This window comes from Punica granatum, chromosome 1 (genome assembly GCF_007655135.1).
Source record: "Punica granatum isolate Tunisia-2019 chromosome 1, ASM765513v2, whole genome shotgun sequence".
Taxonomy (NCBI): Eukaryota; Viridiplantae; Streptophyta; class Magnoliopsida; order Myrtales; family Lythraceae; genus Punica; species Punica granatum.
In genome coordinates, this window is record NC_045127.1 from 9,611,309 (window position 1) to 9,628,416 (window position 17,108).

General features: G+C 39.0%; 1 protein-coding gene across 1 annotated transcript; it reads right to left on the reverse strand.

The window, feature by feature from the left end:
* Positions 1-11,393: 11,393 nt before the first annotated feature.
* Positions 11,394-15,184, reverse strand: LOC116192506 (receptor protein-tyrosine kinase CEPR1). Its single transcript, XM_031521066.1, has 3 exons — positions 14,574-15,184; positions 12,282-14,350; positions 11,394-12,072 (listed from the first exon to the last, which is right to left on the reverse strand). Exons 1-3 carry the CDS (start codon positions 15,155-15,157, stop codon positions 11,678-11,680), a joined length of 3,048 nt encoding a protein of 1,015 aa, XP_031376926.1. The 5' UTR covers positions 15,158-15,184; the 3' UTR covers positions 11,394-11,677.
* Between the last annotated feature and the right edge of the window lie 1,924 nt (positions 15,185-17,108).

Consider the following 17,108-nt stretch of genomic DNA (forward strand, 5'->3'; position numbering starts at 1 on the left):
GAAGAGAAGCTAAAAAGTTAAAAGACCCTAAAACCCACGAACTAAGCACCTCCAAAAATAGATACATTTGATACTGTAAACGCCATACCCAAAATGCCTCCTACTGTTGACGGGTTGTATCCTCCTGGTCATCATCCTTTTGAGAATCTCTAGTATATACAACAGCAGCAGCAAAAGGGGGGAAGATGAAGAAGAAGAGAAAAAAGAAGCTAAGAAGGTGAAACCCACCGAGAATGAGGAAGGTAAGAGAGGGAGAAGAGGGGGGGTGAAATTTGTACACGAGATTATGCCTGGCTCCATCCTGTCTGCCCACAAAGAAAAACGAGCTACATTGTCGGCGACGAGCTCCTCCGATTTACAAGACCGAGCTCAGGGGGGCTCTTGCTTCTTCCCCCATGAGAAAAAACTGCGCCCGCCACAACTCTCGCCCTGCGGAAGCGGCGGCGCCTGTCGGCTTCTCCCGGGCAGGGGTTTCTCGATTTGCGGGGTCCACGAGCTCCATTGGTGAAGGGGGAGGAAGTCTGCTCACTGATGCTGCATTTGGGTGGAATGGGAGCGTCGGGGTGGAAGCTGCATTGGGGGATTTGGGGGAGGAGGTGGAGGAGGAGGAGGGGAAGAAGAAGGAGGAAGCCATTTTCGTCTGTTCATGTGCCGTTTCGTCCATATTCATTGCGTCGTTTGCCCGGTTGCCCGGGTGGAAGGCATCGGTGCCATTGGGTTAGGCTAAAAAAGGGTTTATTATTGCACTCATCAATGATGACGATGATGATATATTAGTACTTCCCCCCATGTTATTTATTTTCTTGTAACAAACCTCCTTGGTCGACCATTTTTTTTCCCATCTTTTCATCTCGATGATATCTCGCGTGCCCCGAAGTCGGCCCGAAGTTAGAGTAACGGTATACATTAAGCGGATTTTATTAATTAGTGAAACTCGACGTTCCTGACTATTTTTCTCCGAGAATTCCTAACTGGACGAGAAGTCTGTTGCAGTGTAGAACATACAATCTAATTCGGAACACTACTAACGAGGGTAACGAGGGTAAAATAAAGTTGTTTTAGTTGTTTTGCCTACAATGTAACCAATTTCATATTATTCATTTACAAAAATAATTACAGAAAGTACGATTTACGTATCAATTGAAAAGATTCACCACTCTTATTGGTTTAGATCGATTATTATTGGTTTTGGCTGTTGGATCATATAATCTACCACCGTATATGATAAATCATACTTGCATGTCTACTCACTCCCCTCCTCGATATCACATACTCTTATAGAATTAATGATTAGTTGATTGAATTATGCTTTGTATTAAGAAATTTGGTTTATATGCGATTACTTTCTATTGTGTTCGATCATTTGCTTATTAAGAAATTTGGATGTTAATGTAGCTTCTCTTCTTGAATTACCTCTTCACCCCAAAAAATAGAAAACCGTAGCTTCTTTTCTTATCTATATTAAGCCTAATCTTAAGGTTGAACCAGTGGTTCGAGATGGATCATTGACGTTGAGATTTGGTATAACTTAACATTTTTTGAAATTTAGGTTTTTTATCTGTGTCTGGAAAAAAAATTCCAAAAGTGGCATGCTCTAGATGCAGATATTGCTGCTGAACTTTTTTCCCACATATAATTTGGACCTTAGCCACTTTTTTGTAAAATTTTCTCATTGAAAATAAATGCGTAAGAAGGGTACGAGAACATCAAAAATACCATTTGGGGATACCAAATTTTGAGACCAGACTGGGGCATTCTATGATCTGATCATTTGTCGGTATAGGATTAATTGGTTTGAATTTGGATAACAGCTATTAATGATGACAAAATCTTGAATGATCTTACTTTATGATGATGTGGTGAATAAGAATCCACAAAATCAATTTAATTAAAATAATTACAATTATAGTATTACTTAAGTAGTTAAAATTCTTTCTCGTGTTTATTGCAATTTAACCAGTAACTTACTCCGTGCATTGCACCAACATTAGCATAATATTGTTGATGTTGTTGTATTTATGAACTTTATAATAATAATAAAAAATGAAATACATAATCTTCATGCGTATATCCAATAAATAAATAGATTATAAAATTTGTAAACAACATTATGAATGTAAATTTGAAAGAAATATATTGGTAGATATTAATGGAGAGACTCAAAGGGACGATTGACTACGATTGAGGGTTTGCCTAGGATGCCTCATTTTATGAAAGGGAGAATTCTGATGTAGGATTACCAAAGAATTTCTCATTAATTAATGACTTATAATTAATATATATATATATATATATATATATATTCTGAATTGGATATTCAATGACCCACAATTAATAGTTACTTTTTTGGGCGAAATAATTAATAGTTACTTAGAAAGATCATAGGAACTCATATCGTGAAAGTTATCATTTTTCTTTATTTTGCCAAAAAGTGTCGTGAATGTTTTATTACATTATCCTGATACTAAATTTTCAATGCATGTCGGCCTTTTTATAATTTATATTAAATCTCCGTCGTACATAAGCATTGTTAACTCTTGGCTTTAATGGTGTCAGTTTTAATAACCACATAAAAATCTATATATAACATGTAACAGCGAAACAAAAAAGCATATTCAACAAGACTGTGTTATGTGTCATTCCATAATTAATAAATGGTGCTATGTCTCAAGCTCTTAACTCTATATTGCATAACAAGTTTCAAACTCTCTGTTCCCCCATTTCACCCAAAGAAAAATAAACAATTAATTAAGAACTTTGCTATCACAATAAAAAAAATTAATTAAAAACTTCTCACTAGAATGGTGAATCGTTTCGCAGTCATACATTTATCCTCCTTCCTATCCATCTAACTTTTCAAATTCAAAAGATCCTAATTAATATTTACTTCAAAATCCCAAAAGTCCTAAATATATTACTAATTGAGAAGTGAGCCGACCCAACTCGAATATAGATTGCTCATTGAACTTTCAATATTAAGTGGTGGACACTTGAAAAAAAAATGGAGCGTTCTTACCAAAAAATCTAGGGTGGATCATTGTTATAAAAAAATAACAACAATATTTAGTTTCAGGTTCCTAAATTCTGATATGTACTATGATATATTTGATCATAAGAAATAGTCCATGGTTCTATTTTATCGAGTGAAATGGATGAAGTAATGAGATGTTTGATGGCACTTTCAATTCTCAGGTTTCATTTGTGATTTATTATGATCATTCAACTCTATGTTTTATCTTTACTATTTGCTAATATTTTATCTATATAAATATTATCAAAACAAAGAATATTAGATGCTATAAAATACTCATGTCACCAATTTAATCGCCAAACTTTTAAGTTAGTTTTATTTCTTTTTTTTTTGGCCAGAATCTATATATTATATAATAGTGAAACAAAATGATCCTCCAATACTATCATGGTTCCAGGTCTCGAATGAAGAAAAGCCACTTCAAGCGGAAGCTAAAGCAGCCCTCCTTGTGCTCTCCATTGCTGGAAAAAATGGATCGACAAAGATTTGGCTTTGAAGCGATGCCCTACAACTAGTGGACGCCATTTTGCGCCCTTGTAACTCTCCTTGGGAGATTAGAAGCATAATAGTTGATATTATCTCAGCTCTTAATTTCTTTTCTAGTTGGACATGTTCTTGGATTCCAAGGTCGGAAAATGTCCTTGCACACGACTTGAGCCAATACGGCTCAAAGTCAAATTTTCCTTCGCTCTGTTATTTTCAAGGATATCCTGACCTTAGACATTCTGTAACCGACACTCTTCATTAATGAATTATTTTTTACCTAGCAAAAAAAAAATAGTGAAACAAAAAGGCAGATTCAATAAGACCATGTCATGTGTCATCCCAGAATTAATAAAATGATACCATGTGTCAAGCTCTTAGCTATCTACTCCATAACCAGCTTCAAATTCTCCATTTCCCTATTTCACCCAAAGAAAAATAAACGATTAAAAACTTGCCATCGTAATAAAAAAATTAATTAAGAACTTCTCATTGGAATGGTGAATTGATTCGCACTCACATATGCATTTTCCTTCCTATCTATCTAACTCTTTCAAATTCAAAAGATCCTAATTAATATTCACTTCAAATTCCAAAAAATCCTGAATTTATTACTAATTGAAAAGTGAGCCGATCCAACTCGAATATAGATTACTCATTGAACTTTCAATATCAGGTGGTGGACACTTGAAAAAAATGGAGTATTCTTACCAAAAAATCTAGGGCCGATCATTGTTATAAAACAAAACAACAATATGTAGTTTTAGGTTCCTAAATTCTGATATGTATTATGATATATTTGATCATAAGAAATAGTCCGTGGTTCTACTTTATGAGATTTTTTATTGCACTTTCAATTCTAAGGTTTCATTTATTGATTTATTATGATCATTCAACTCCGTGTTCTATCGTTACTATTGCTAATATTTTATCTATATAAATATTATCATTACAAAGAACATTACATGCTAGAAAATACTCATGCCACCCATTTGATACCCAAACTTTTAAGTTAGTTTTATTTCCTTTTTGCCAGAATTAGTTTTAGATACGAACATTACATATCAATGATCATCATCCTGGACAAATTTAGAGTAAACATGCCTCTACCACTCATTAGACATTGTAAACGTGGAATGTCCTTTCTTCAAAATTTTACTTTTATCTCCTATATATATAAATGAATTTTTAATTTTATAGTTGCATTTCATATATAGTTAAGTATCAAAACTATTCACAATATATTTATTTAAAATATTAACTAAAAGTACATAACCATGCAACGATGGGGCTGAGCGACTTCTTAAAAGTAAGAAAAAGGAAAAAACATCTTCACTATTTTACTAGATCTTATTGTATTACTGATGGTCTTTACCATGACATGTCTTTTTCTTATGTTATTACCAGGAAATGCTGCAGCCATGGGAGGATTTTTTTTTTAACGAGTATTTATTCAGAAAAATCTTCTTTTTAAGCAATATAATTTATATTTTGTTTCCCTACAAAACGACATTATATAATCCTTTGCAAACTATTTTCATTGACAAGTTAATTACAATTCCACAATATTGGAGCAAATATCATATGCTCAAGTAATAGATCTCCCTCTAATTAATCAGTCATTATCAACTTCTTTTGTATAATTGTTGATCATTTGTTACTTGCAATGGGATGGAGTCGACTCATCACGTGCCATATAGAAGAGGCCCACTTAAGAGGTACTTATTTTTCATTTTTCAGCATTCATCAAAGGTTCTTGTTCCGTGTAAACTATCGTTTCCTTTGAGAAGAGGAGAGTGCCTCTTGTGCGAATTTATAAGGTCGGAAAGGCTCTCATTCCTTCTCAGTGCACGATTGCTTCTTGGTTATCCATCACGATGTATAATTTCTCGTGGTTGCTCTTGTGTCGACATGACCAACCCCATATCCCTAGCTATATTGTTGTTTCTTGATCTCAGCGAACTTCAATTGTAATATGCCCATAGCTCGTTCATTCGGTTTATTTTTTGTTTCTGTTATCATTGTCGTCAAATAGTTTTGTTACATCTAGCGTTAAAGTTACTTGATTATGTTTATCTATATATATATATATTACTTGATTATGTATCATAAGCTATGTTTCTCAACTAATCCTCTTAATTACAAAAGAGTTGTGGTTTCTTATCTTAAGGGTTTGATTTTGACACTGATTAATGACTTGTTCATAATGTATACTAGGATGAAGATTGTATAAATTCAAGGTATTCCACCAAGAATAAGGAAGAAAGGCTACCTTGAATTAGGACTTCCCTATATTTTAAGATATCAACATCAATACCCTCTGTAAACTTTTAAAAATAGTATCACGATTCTTGAAATAGGGACGTCGATGTCTCATCTTAAAAGGGTTAATTGCGTAAAAAGGCCTAACATTTGCAATTAATTTCAAATATATACATCTCAACCTTTGAATTGTTGCCGAAATAAACCTATAATAATTTGCAATCTTTGCCAGTATGGACCTCTGTTGATTTTCTATGGACTTTACGCTTTCTTTCGGGCGTTCCAGTGGCTCAAAACTGCATAAGTATAAAGAAAAACTACTATATTATTTTAAGCATGATAAAATAATTTACCACTGTATCCAATAAAAAGAGCTATCAGATTACTCATCATAGTCTAATTGGATACATACATACACACATACATACATACATACATACATATATATATATAAAACAATGAGTCCAGAGACTTTTGACATCAACAGTGACCATGGAAGAGGCTATAGGGTGCCAACTTTGAACTATTGTAACCTTTCAAAGACGCGAATTGAACAAGGGTCAAGAAAAGTAGATGAAGAAAAAATATTTGTCAACAAACCCTTTTTAGCAAACATTTGAAATGATAGTCATTCTACGCTATAATTGAACGTTCAAACAGATTTGAAATTGACTACAACTGTCGAGCTTTTTTACGCATATTAACTCTTTTAATAATACAATGTCAGTGTTACTTGACGAATCTATAAATGTGCCCTTGAAATTTATCCTTATTATATTTCTTTGGGAAAAATGTCGTGCAAGATGTACTTCATAGTTCCGGTAAGAGTCGAAAGGAAAAGGAAATTTTTAGTACAAGTAAATAGCTATTTTTCTTTCGCCCAAAAGAAATAGCTATTCGCGTGTGCAACAAAACCACATACATATGTAAAATGTTCCCCTTATTTTCAGTTATTATTGATCGGAGACTATTTCCGATGTGTGCAAACTTATTCAAGGTGGTTCGTCGGCGTCGGACCACGTTGAAGTGGGTGACTGACCCGGGCGATGCGACTTAGCTCCACCTACGCTGGCCAAGGTCGGCCCTGCTGCTGGGCAACGAGGCGATGGGGCAGGGCCATTATTAGAAATCATGAACAAATGCTGGGGTCTTTTTTGTAATAACAGCTATTTTGACTGTAATTTGGAAAGTGGAACAATTTCTCCCGGAAACAAAATGCGGAAGAAGAGAAGTTATCGAGTGATCCTATCTCGTCACGTGACGGAAAGAAGTGTCAATTAAATGCATGAAATAAAAAAATTATTGCTAATCACTCGGATAATTATCATAATTATTTTTCATTAAATTATTAATTCTTTCTCATCACGTAAGTACGAGACATAATCATTTAAAATTTTATCGTCCAAGACTGAGTTGAGAGAACTTTTCTTCCAGGTAACTTCTAATGGAAACGCATTAAGATGCAAAACAACAAAGCAAAGCAGCTTTATATGCACTTCCCCATTTAATTCGAAAATACAAAAACATATCTATCGAGGGCTCGGAAAGTACATATCCAATGGATACGCAACCCGACCTGTATGTCTTTCTAATAGATATTGTAGGAACCATTCGAGCTTTCGTACTTCTCAGGCACATCAGAAAATTGACGCGTTCTCAGCTCTGTAAAGTATAAATACCAAGCGACACTCGACATTTCTGTGGAATCTGCGCAAAATATCAGATAATCTATACGTTCTCAGCTCCTTGGACTTGTAGATGCTACATATTGACTGTCATGTGTTGGGGTTCAGTGCTACACCAGTGTTAAGGTTGCGAGCATTTCTCGGATCCTGGAGTAGTCCCAGGCAATGCTCAGCGGACTGCATCCGATGAACCCCTGTCCCAGTAAATTGTCCAATACAATTAAGTGTCAGCTACGCAGCAGTCCCTTAATCCAGGAACGTTCATCGCTCAAATTGCCTAAATCCATCTTGGAATTATCGTGTTGATAGCCATGTTGACCTGCCAAATCATATCCCTGACCAGCTCTCCTACGTCGGAAGACTTAGAAACTATGGGCCACAACTGTATCAGGAAGAGCCTCTCGACAGTAAGAAACTGAAGACCTAATTTGCTCATGCAATTTTCCCCAACCCCCCATTTCCTAGCAACGGAATTCCTTATAGCAGGCAGTTTGCAGTACTAGCAATTCGGTGGGTTCTTACTTAGGCTGGTCGATGCCACTAGGCTAGCTTTGTCTGAGGTGCTATCCCAAGGCATGTTCCTAGGAATTCTAGCAGTTCGAACACATTACGGGGAATAAATTTGGTCATGGAATCTCCCATTGCCTTTAATGATTTGACCAACTCTGGTCTCGATATATTTGATACTGAAAGAGATTCGGCGGCAGGTTCCGAGTTATCAGAAAAGTGGTATACTCTGTCAAGAATGGCCTCTATCCTCAGCTGAAACCATGTTCAAAATGCAGTCTAAATTCATCAAGAGCGTCCTCAATGAGAAAAGCAACATCAGTTAGGTGCCTGACCAACTCCAAAGCCGTTGATTGGCTCTGTTTCCTCTGTAAATCATCCTTTCTCAGGAATCCATGGATCCCTTGCATCTCGGGATTGATATATTTGATTGAATACAGGAGCTGCACCTCATTCAGGACCGAGGTTACAATGTTTCTGATCCTAGGCCGTCGACCATTTCTGTCTGGTTGGATTTCCTGATTAGGATTCCGGTCCCTTCAGCAACTGCAAAGGCCAAGGCTGCTTTTGATGATATCCCGAATTCACTGATTCATAGTTTACTAATAATTCTAAACTTCTACATTATGTAATGATCAAAGGAGAGCATATGTAATTCTTTCCCCTGCTTGAAGCAGAACACCTATGACCAGCCCACTATGCACATACCTGTCGATTCCTCCATGAGTTTTCTGCCCAGCCTAATCTTACCACCCCATTGCAAGCACACCTTTTACTTCAAAAACTCATTCACTGCATCCCCAATAAACAAGATAAGTTAGACCACTCTAATCACAAGCACCTTTCGATACTAGGATCCATAATTTACATTGATAAGAACGGGTGGAATGTCTATTGTCCAATATCCTGAACAAGCGCGCCAAGACCCTTATTTACACTGAAGTCTGTCAGTCTCAACATATATAAGACCGTTGAGTTTTTCTGTGGAAGATTTTGTCCTCTAGACTCCGTCCTTTCACAACAAATATGGAAGCCCCCAATGCCATTGAAGTTTGCTCGACTGTCTACTCCTTCGATGTTACATTGCCATTGCTGACAGTAGCTATAGCATTGCAATTTGCTACATCTGATTTCTGGTATTCCACTAGGTTTTTGTTCATGGCTCCATGGAAATCAGCATCATTACTCACCTCTCCTAGTGCACCACTAAATTTGGAACTGTGACTATAACAAGAGAAATAATTTATATTCATTACTTGAACAGTAAATCAGTAGTAGCTTTAATGATAATTTCCTTTTCCTCCTTCCATTTATAATATATATTGCACCACTTTACTTAGTTGAACTTGCAATCATTATCCCCATCTTTGTATTGCTCTAATATGCTCATTTATGCTTATCCTTCTCTCCCACAATGTCCCTTTGGAGCCTCCATTCCCTTGGAATCTCCTGTCAAAACATAGCCATCTCCAGCTGATGGAGCCAGGACGCGATCTCATGTGACTTCCAGAACATGTCATAATCTGTGCATTTCTGTAGTTGGACTCCGAAGGCGATGCTTGCACTCTCGGGCTTCCTATTGTTCGAACTCATCCTCGTGTTTCTGATTGATGGAGTGAAGGACTGATTCTCTCTAAAGTGTGGGTGGAAGATGAATAAGATCATGAAAGTGACTGATGGTTGACCTTCATGATTGAAATTTTTCCGTCTGTTGGAGAACATTTATGCCAATATGGATAGAGCAGGACGCTATAAGGCATGGACGCGATAATATACTACAAATACATTGTGTCTGCACATATGATGAATGATGATCAGTCGAGTGCTACGGGAAGTTCGAATTATTTTAGCCTTAACAAAATTGACCCCTTCCTTTTCTTTTGATTTTTGTACAAATGGATGACAAACCTGTCCTTGAAGCATTACCCAGTCCCCTTTAGTGGATAATTTGTTCTCTTTGATCAAAGGTTTCCTCACTTTTCTTTATGGCTTCTCCACCATGCTAAAAAGCCATATATATTTTATTTCCTTTGCCCTTCGTGAATCTTATGCTTCAATGATGGAGGACCCGCAAGCCCACTTCTAAAAGCTTTAGGGACAAATACATGCAAGTGCCAACAAGAATTTCCCAAGTTCGCCGTGCCCACACGTGCGACTGCAGTCATGATTCTCGTCATGAATTATTCAGTACTCCATAAATGAACACTGCAAAATCGCCCTAAGTCGTAAGTATCGTCTTCACTATAGCTAGACATCTCCATCTCTCATATATGTCGATTCGGCTGTGTTTTGAGTTATACAATGAGGAGTATTTATCTGGGTTGGTTCTAATTTCTTGTGTGTTCTTTCGATACAAGAAAAATGGAAAACTATGAACCTGCCCCGAATCAGAAAGATGACTGGCTAGGGTACGGATATATTGGGGAATTATGCAGGTGGCTCTATCGGACTCGAAAGGATGTGGACAAAGGGAAGATTCTCTATGGCTTAAACCAACACAAAGAATCCCATCAATTTGATCACTAGTAGGTATTTGGGGTTGGGGGGGGAAGAGGGCCCTCAATTCGCAAAGTGGAGGATGATCGATTCACTCTCTATGGTGAAACAAGCTTGGTTCCTTCTTTCCATTACAAAGCAATCAAAACTTGGGTTGAATTTAATTTACCAAGAATGAATAGAAACCCCACTTGAAAAGACAAAACATATATAATTGAGGGCAAAAAATTAATAATAACGTTCTCTCTGCTTTCTCTGCTGTCGTCCCTAACTAAAATGGAGACAAAGGTGCTCTCACTCATCAATATTTTCTCTTCTTTTTTTTAATAGAAATCCCATTAATATAAGTACGAGATATGATATAGTTGTCAAATTGAATTGACAATGGGTGGATTTTAATTGCAACATCAAAACAGCACTTCGTGACTGGGATAAACCGATGCCTGAACGAGAATTAGTCTTTGCTAATATGTCGAAAATATTTTGTGATATGATAGGAAAATAAAACAAATTCTTCCAATGTATTGTGCTCGAGGGGGTCCTCCACATATGAAAAATTATGCCTCAATTATATAATCAGAATCAAAGAACCCACTTTGATGCAAGAGAAGAAGCATCTTCCAAATCAGAGAGCTTCCCCACTTTCTTCAGTGTACTTTGCTTTCCATTTGATCTTCTTTTTTTTTGGTTCCTTTTTTCACTTTCTCAAAAAATAAAGGGAATATGATAAAAAGAAGAAAAAACAAAAACTCTGAAAACTATAGCACGATGATGATTTCATTCATTTTTTGGGTAATACTTATATGAAGTGTGTGTATATTATGCCAATATTAAAAAAAAAAAAACAAACTTTCTACATCCTTGTATGCCTACCATAAAATTCATTCTTTTGTGAAGTGGATCCTATTACAAAATGTTCATCCAACGGCTTAAATCTTAAATAGATGTCTCGCGTTATAACAAAGCAGTCGTAGTCAATTAAAATTCTTCACTATTTTACATGGGCCAAGAGGAAATACAAAATTATAAAAGAAAAAGGGAAAATTTTCTAGTTGAGGCAGAATCTACAAGCCGCTTTATGGAAGTCTCCCAATAATTTTATGGAGACCGTACTTGTCTACAGAATATAGTATTCGTATAGTATTAGTATAGTATTAGACGCTAGATTATGACGTCCCTTCGCCAGAAACCCCCCGTGAACTCCTTGTTTCGATCACACCTCGGGTGGTTTCTTCGTTTTCTTGGGGCTCGGCAACTCCTTGGTTTTGCTCGACGACTTGGTCAACTCGAACCTGTCGGGGTCGGCCTCGATCAGCTGCTGGACGACTTCATTCATCGTCGGGCGAAGGGCGGGGTTGGCGTAGGTGCACATTACGGCAATGCGGAGCACCTGAACCATCTCGTCCTTGAACGAGCCTGACAATCGCTTGTCAAGAACCTCCATGGTCCCTTCCTTGCTGTCCACCTTGGAGGAGATCCAGTATATTATGTTCTTACTCTCGCCAAACTCGGTCTCCACCGGCTTCTTCCCGGTCACCAGCTCCATTAGGACAACTCCGAAGCTGTAGACATCGCACTTGGTTGTTGCTTTGGATGAGTACGCATACTCTGTTCCCGGTTATCAGCAAGATTGATCAAATTAATCAGTTATAATGATAATTAAGCAGAAGCTATGTGGTATGTACAGTGCGTATCCAAACCAATTGATATACATCAGATCAACATTTACTAATCAGTGATTGAAATAAACTCATTCCAACTTCACCTAACACCACCTGAGAAATAGTTAATATTCGGAAGAGAGACGGAAAATTTACCTGGTGCGAGGTAGCCGTACGTCCCTGCAATGACAGTGGTGGTCGAGTCCTTGCCTCCTCGTGCTCGGAGGACCTTGGCAATCCCAAAATCTGCAACTTTCGGCTGATAATTCACGTTGAGCAAAATGTTGGTTGATTTAATGTCTCGGTGAATTATGGCCGGTAGCAGATCGTGGTGGAGGTATGCCAGTCCCTGTGCAATCCCAAGCGCGATGCGATGCCTTGTAGGCCAGTCAAGATGCACGAACCCTTTGTGTAGAGCATCGTATAAGTTCCCATTGGGCATGTACTCATATACAAGAAGGCTGCAGTCCAAGCTCGAGAAGTAGCAGTAGAGCTTAACAATGTTCTTGTGCCGAATGCTCCCCAAGGTCTCCACCTCAGTCTTCAACCCCTTGTCTAGGATCGGGTGTGGGTTGTGGTCCTCGGAGATGAAACCTTTCTTGGCTGATTGGCCCGACAGCTTCTTGACAGCCACTACTTCTCCGCTGCTCAGCTCAATCTTGTAGACGGTGCCGGACCCTCCACGGCCCACAATATTCTTGTCAATCATCGCCTCAGTGATCTCCTTCTGGTCGAAACTTATTCGGTGGAAGCTCTTTATGTCATACGAGAAGAACAATGAAGACATCGACTCGTCGTGCTCCATTATGGCCCTCTCCCTGCTGTACCGCCGTTTAAAGAATAACACTGCCCCAAGAATAATGATGGCAGCAGAAATTCCGATTGCCCAGAAGGAATTAAGCTTCCTTCGGGGGTCATTATGAGGACAGACTGGAAATGGCTTGTCTGATGAGTCGAGGTAGACAGAGACACAAAGCCCTGGATTTCCAGCAAAACTTTCCACTAGCCCTCCTCTTATGAGAGACAGAGGAACTGGACCTGAGAGGCGATTGTTCGAGAAGTTGATGGAGTTGGGCAATAGCTCGCACAGGCTCTCTGGGATTTTCCCAGAAAGAAGGTTGTTCGAGACATCAAGAACGTTAAGCGCCTTGAGCGAGGAAAGGGAGCTCGGGATCAAAGAGTTGAACCTGTTGTTCTGAAGCATGAGCAAGTTTAGCTTCCTCAGGGTGCCAATCTCTGAAGGAATAGGGCCCGTGAGCATGTTGCTGCTGAGATCAATCTTCACAAGATTCGTTGCTCTGGAAATTTCAGAAGGTAATACACCGGAGATGTTGTTGTTTTCCATGAACAGCTCCGAGAGGTTCTTCGCGTTCCCAATTGTCCTTGAGATCGGGCCGCTCAGATTATTGTAACTCAAATCTATTATCGAGACATGGGGCAGGCCTAGGATCCCCTCTGGTATTGAACCTTCGAGGTGGTTATAACTAACCCGGAACCGTAACAGAGTCAGGCAGTTGGCATAACTGGAAGGGATTGGGCCAGAGAACGCGTTCTTCAGGACTAGGAAGTACATCAACTTGCCTCCCCTGCAGACTGCAGTGGGAAGGGGACCTGAGAGGTGGTTCTCCGACAGCTCCAACTCGATCATGTTCGAGTACTGCCCGAGATTCCTAGGAACTTCTCCTGAGAGGTAGTTGATGTAGAGAGACAGGATAACTAAGCTGGTTGAGTTCTCAATGGAGCTCGGGATTTCCCCTGAGAGACTGTTGTTATAGAGCTGGAGGACTTCCAGGTGAGGAAGCCGGCATATCGACTCAGGGATTTCCCCAGTCAGCTGGTTCACAGACATGTCCAAATCCCGGAGCTCGGTCAGGTTCCCAAGCTCCTCAGGGATGCTGCCCACGAGGTTATTGTAGTAGAGCTCGAGCCCCAGCAAGTTCCTCAGGTTCCCGATCTCTTTAGGAATCTTGCCCCTTAGGTAATTCCCGCTCAATTCCAAATCAACAAGCGATGTCATATTTCCAATTGATGGAGGGATCTTCCCTTTGAGCTTGCAAGTGGTGAGTATCATCGTCTTCAGTTTCCCGAGTCGAGAAATGTTTTCAGGAATCTCCCATAATTTAAATTCCCCGTTCTCGTTGAAATTGAGCACCTCAAGGTTGGTGAGGTTCGTGACTGAAATAGGAAATTCCCCGCTGAAGAGATTGTACGACATATCGAGGATCCTGAGAACAAAAGACCAGGATTGAAAAGCATCAGGGTACAAACTTTTAATACGGAAAAATCACACAGCAATGGTCCAGGGAGACAAACAACTCGATCCAAGTAATCATTGATCCACTCGGAACCTGTATTTTTACAGGCCACAACTATCCCCATCCAAGACTGACAACAACTACAAGATAACATCTCGAAAACAGGATCCTAAAACTCATTGTTCTGCATCACCTGAGGGACTTCAGAGGGGAGAGATCAGGGACCGGCCCGGGGAGGTATATGTGGGTCAGGTTCAGCTCTTCAAGGAGGGAGCAGTTCATCAGGCTGCTTAGGAAGCTCCCCCGGATTTTATTAAAGCCAAGACGGAGCGCCCGCAGCTCGGGCAGGTAAGGGCAGATATCAGATGGGAACTGGCCGGAGAGGGACCGACCGGTGACATCGAACTCGATCACCTGCCCAAGGCCGTTGCAGGTGATTCCGGTGAAGTTGCAGAAGGCTCCTGATCCTCCATTGAGGTCCCAGTCAGAAAGGGGATTCCCTGGAAAGCTTGCCTTCATGAGAGTGAAGAAGTGGGATTGGTCGTAAGTGGGCATGGATTGAGAAAAACAGCAAGGGATCATCAGACATAGAAGGACAGAACCAAGGTAGAGAAGAGTTGACTTGGAAGAACAAGAAGAAGAGGAAGCCATTTTCGTGTACTTGTTTGACAGAGAGAGAGAGGGAGAGGGAGAGGGTTTAACGTAAGGTGGTGGAGTTGCAGAGGAGGCAGAGAGGAGAAGAAGAAGTATATAAAATGGCATGATTGAGGGGATCATTGGATGCAAAAAGCAGCACAATATGTTAAGAGTGATATCATGAAGATTACGAATAACCGAGATTTTTTAGCAGTCCTTCGACATGAGATGTGGCTTTACAGACGACCCTATTCACTAGAGTCATGTAATCACTTGTTACTGTCGAAATATGAAATTATTGGTTCTTTTTCACGACCGTTCGCGGTAAGGAACGCCGATCATTGAAGGCTTTCGCTTTTGCGTAAGCTTTACGATTACACTCCCACTGAGTCCAGGGTAGAGAGAATAATAGCGTATACAGTCGTCTTTTTAAGTCTCCGGTGCTCCGTATATATTCAAATATACTGATGAGATGTATACATGCTGCACAGCCAATTGCATCAGATCCTCTTCTCCTAAAGCAAAATATTGAATTTCTTAACGACAGAGAGATTTGCATGAGACAAGTCTTCATGCACATAGATCCCCATGTCCTGTTGTTGTCTTTCTCGCGTTAGCACGCATCGATAGATATACAGTACAGTAACTAGTTATAGGAGATGAATACCCCGTCACCCTTTTTAAAAATTATGGACTGCTTTATCCTGAAATTGGACCGCTGTGAATATATGCTTTTTTTTCCCCTAAAAGAATTATTTCAAAAGTTATCAGTGGGTGAATGGCTTTAGAAAAGTTTGCTTGATCAGGTAGTGGAAGGGTCAAGTAAATTGTTCATTATGCTGACCGAGCCAGAGCATTTGCATGAAGAGCTTTATTTTTTATTCATAATAAGGATGCTCATTGGTTTACTAGAAGGGCAACGAAAAGGAAATAAATGGACACTGGAAATTTCACTGCAAGAATTAAATACATAATCTCTTGATTTCAGGAAATGGGATGTGTTACTGCATTACGTTTCGTATTCCTATGCCTTGCATCAGGTTAAATGACAAAAAGGATCTCAGCAAATCTCCGAACCCCGACATATGATAACATATGTGATTGGTGATTAATAGGTAGGAATACTGTCCTGTTTGGTTCGAAATGTGTAGAGGAATTGAACAATCAACAATGGACCATATGTATTTTTCCGATTCTGAATAGAACAAAAATCAGTACAAACAATTCCATTATTCATGTCGTTGGTATCCCTTCAGGCCATGGCAGAGGAAAAGTCGGGATAGATTTTTCAAATGGCATTAAAGTTAGATTTTCTTTTGGTGTTAACCATGATATTCGAAAGCTCAATTAGCCCTCAACTAATTCAGTTAAGCCGGGTCGGTCCACTAAGGATTAAATCTCTCACGGCGTGAATTTTCTTTATTCACAAGACCTGAACTCGAGACATTGCTTAAGGGGAACAAGCGCCGAACCGGTTAAACTAATCCACATTTGTAAGTTTGGATTTTTTTTTTACGCAATTAACCTTACAATTATTACACTTGCCATTTCGCTTATTGTGACATTTTTCTAAGCCCAAGGGCAAAATTAGAAAGAAATGAAAAGGGGATTAAAAAAAGGTGATGGAATGATGGAAATTAGTTTGGTAAAACGGTTAACAATGCCCTATGGATCGGCCCAATAGGAAGCCCAATTGCTTTGACTGAGCCCATAATCAAAGCTGGAATCTTCTCAATGATGAAATGCAAAGCAAAAGATGCCCACTCCCCAAAAAGTAGAACCGATCGATTTGATAATTGATATTGTGGCATCTCTCGACGTGGCGATCCCTTGGTAGCCGTTTTCTTCGTGTGCAATGTCTCTTCATGTAGATTTTGATCTTCTTTGTGATTGAATTCTAATTTCTTAATGAGTAGCGCATTTATCACGCCAAATATTCAAATATTTTAATAAACAAGATTCTTGCATATTAATAAAATTAGGAGGGATTATTTTTCTTGGAATATATAATATATAATATATAATATTAGAGGAACTAAATGCTCAAAGATGGGATGCTTTTTGATGGAGAGGTTGACGATGAGGAGGACTT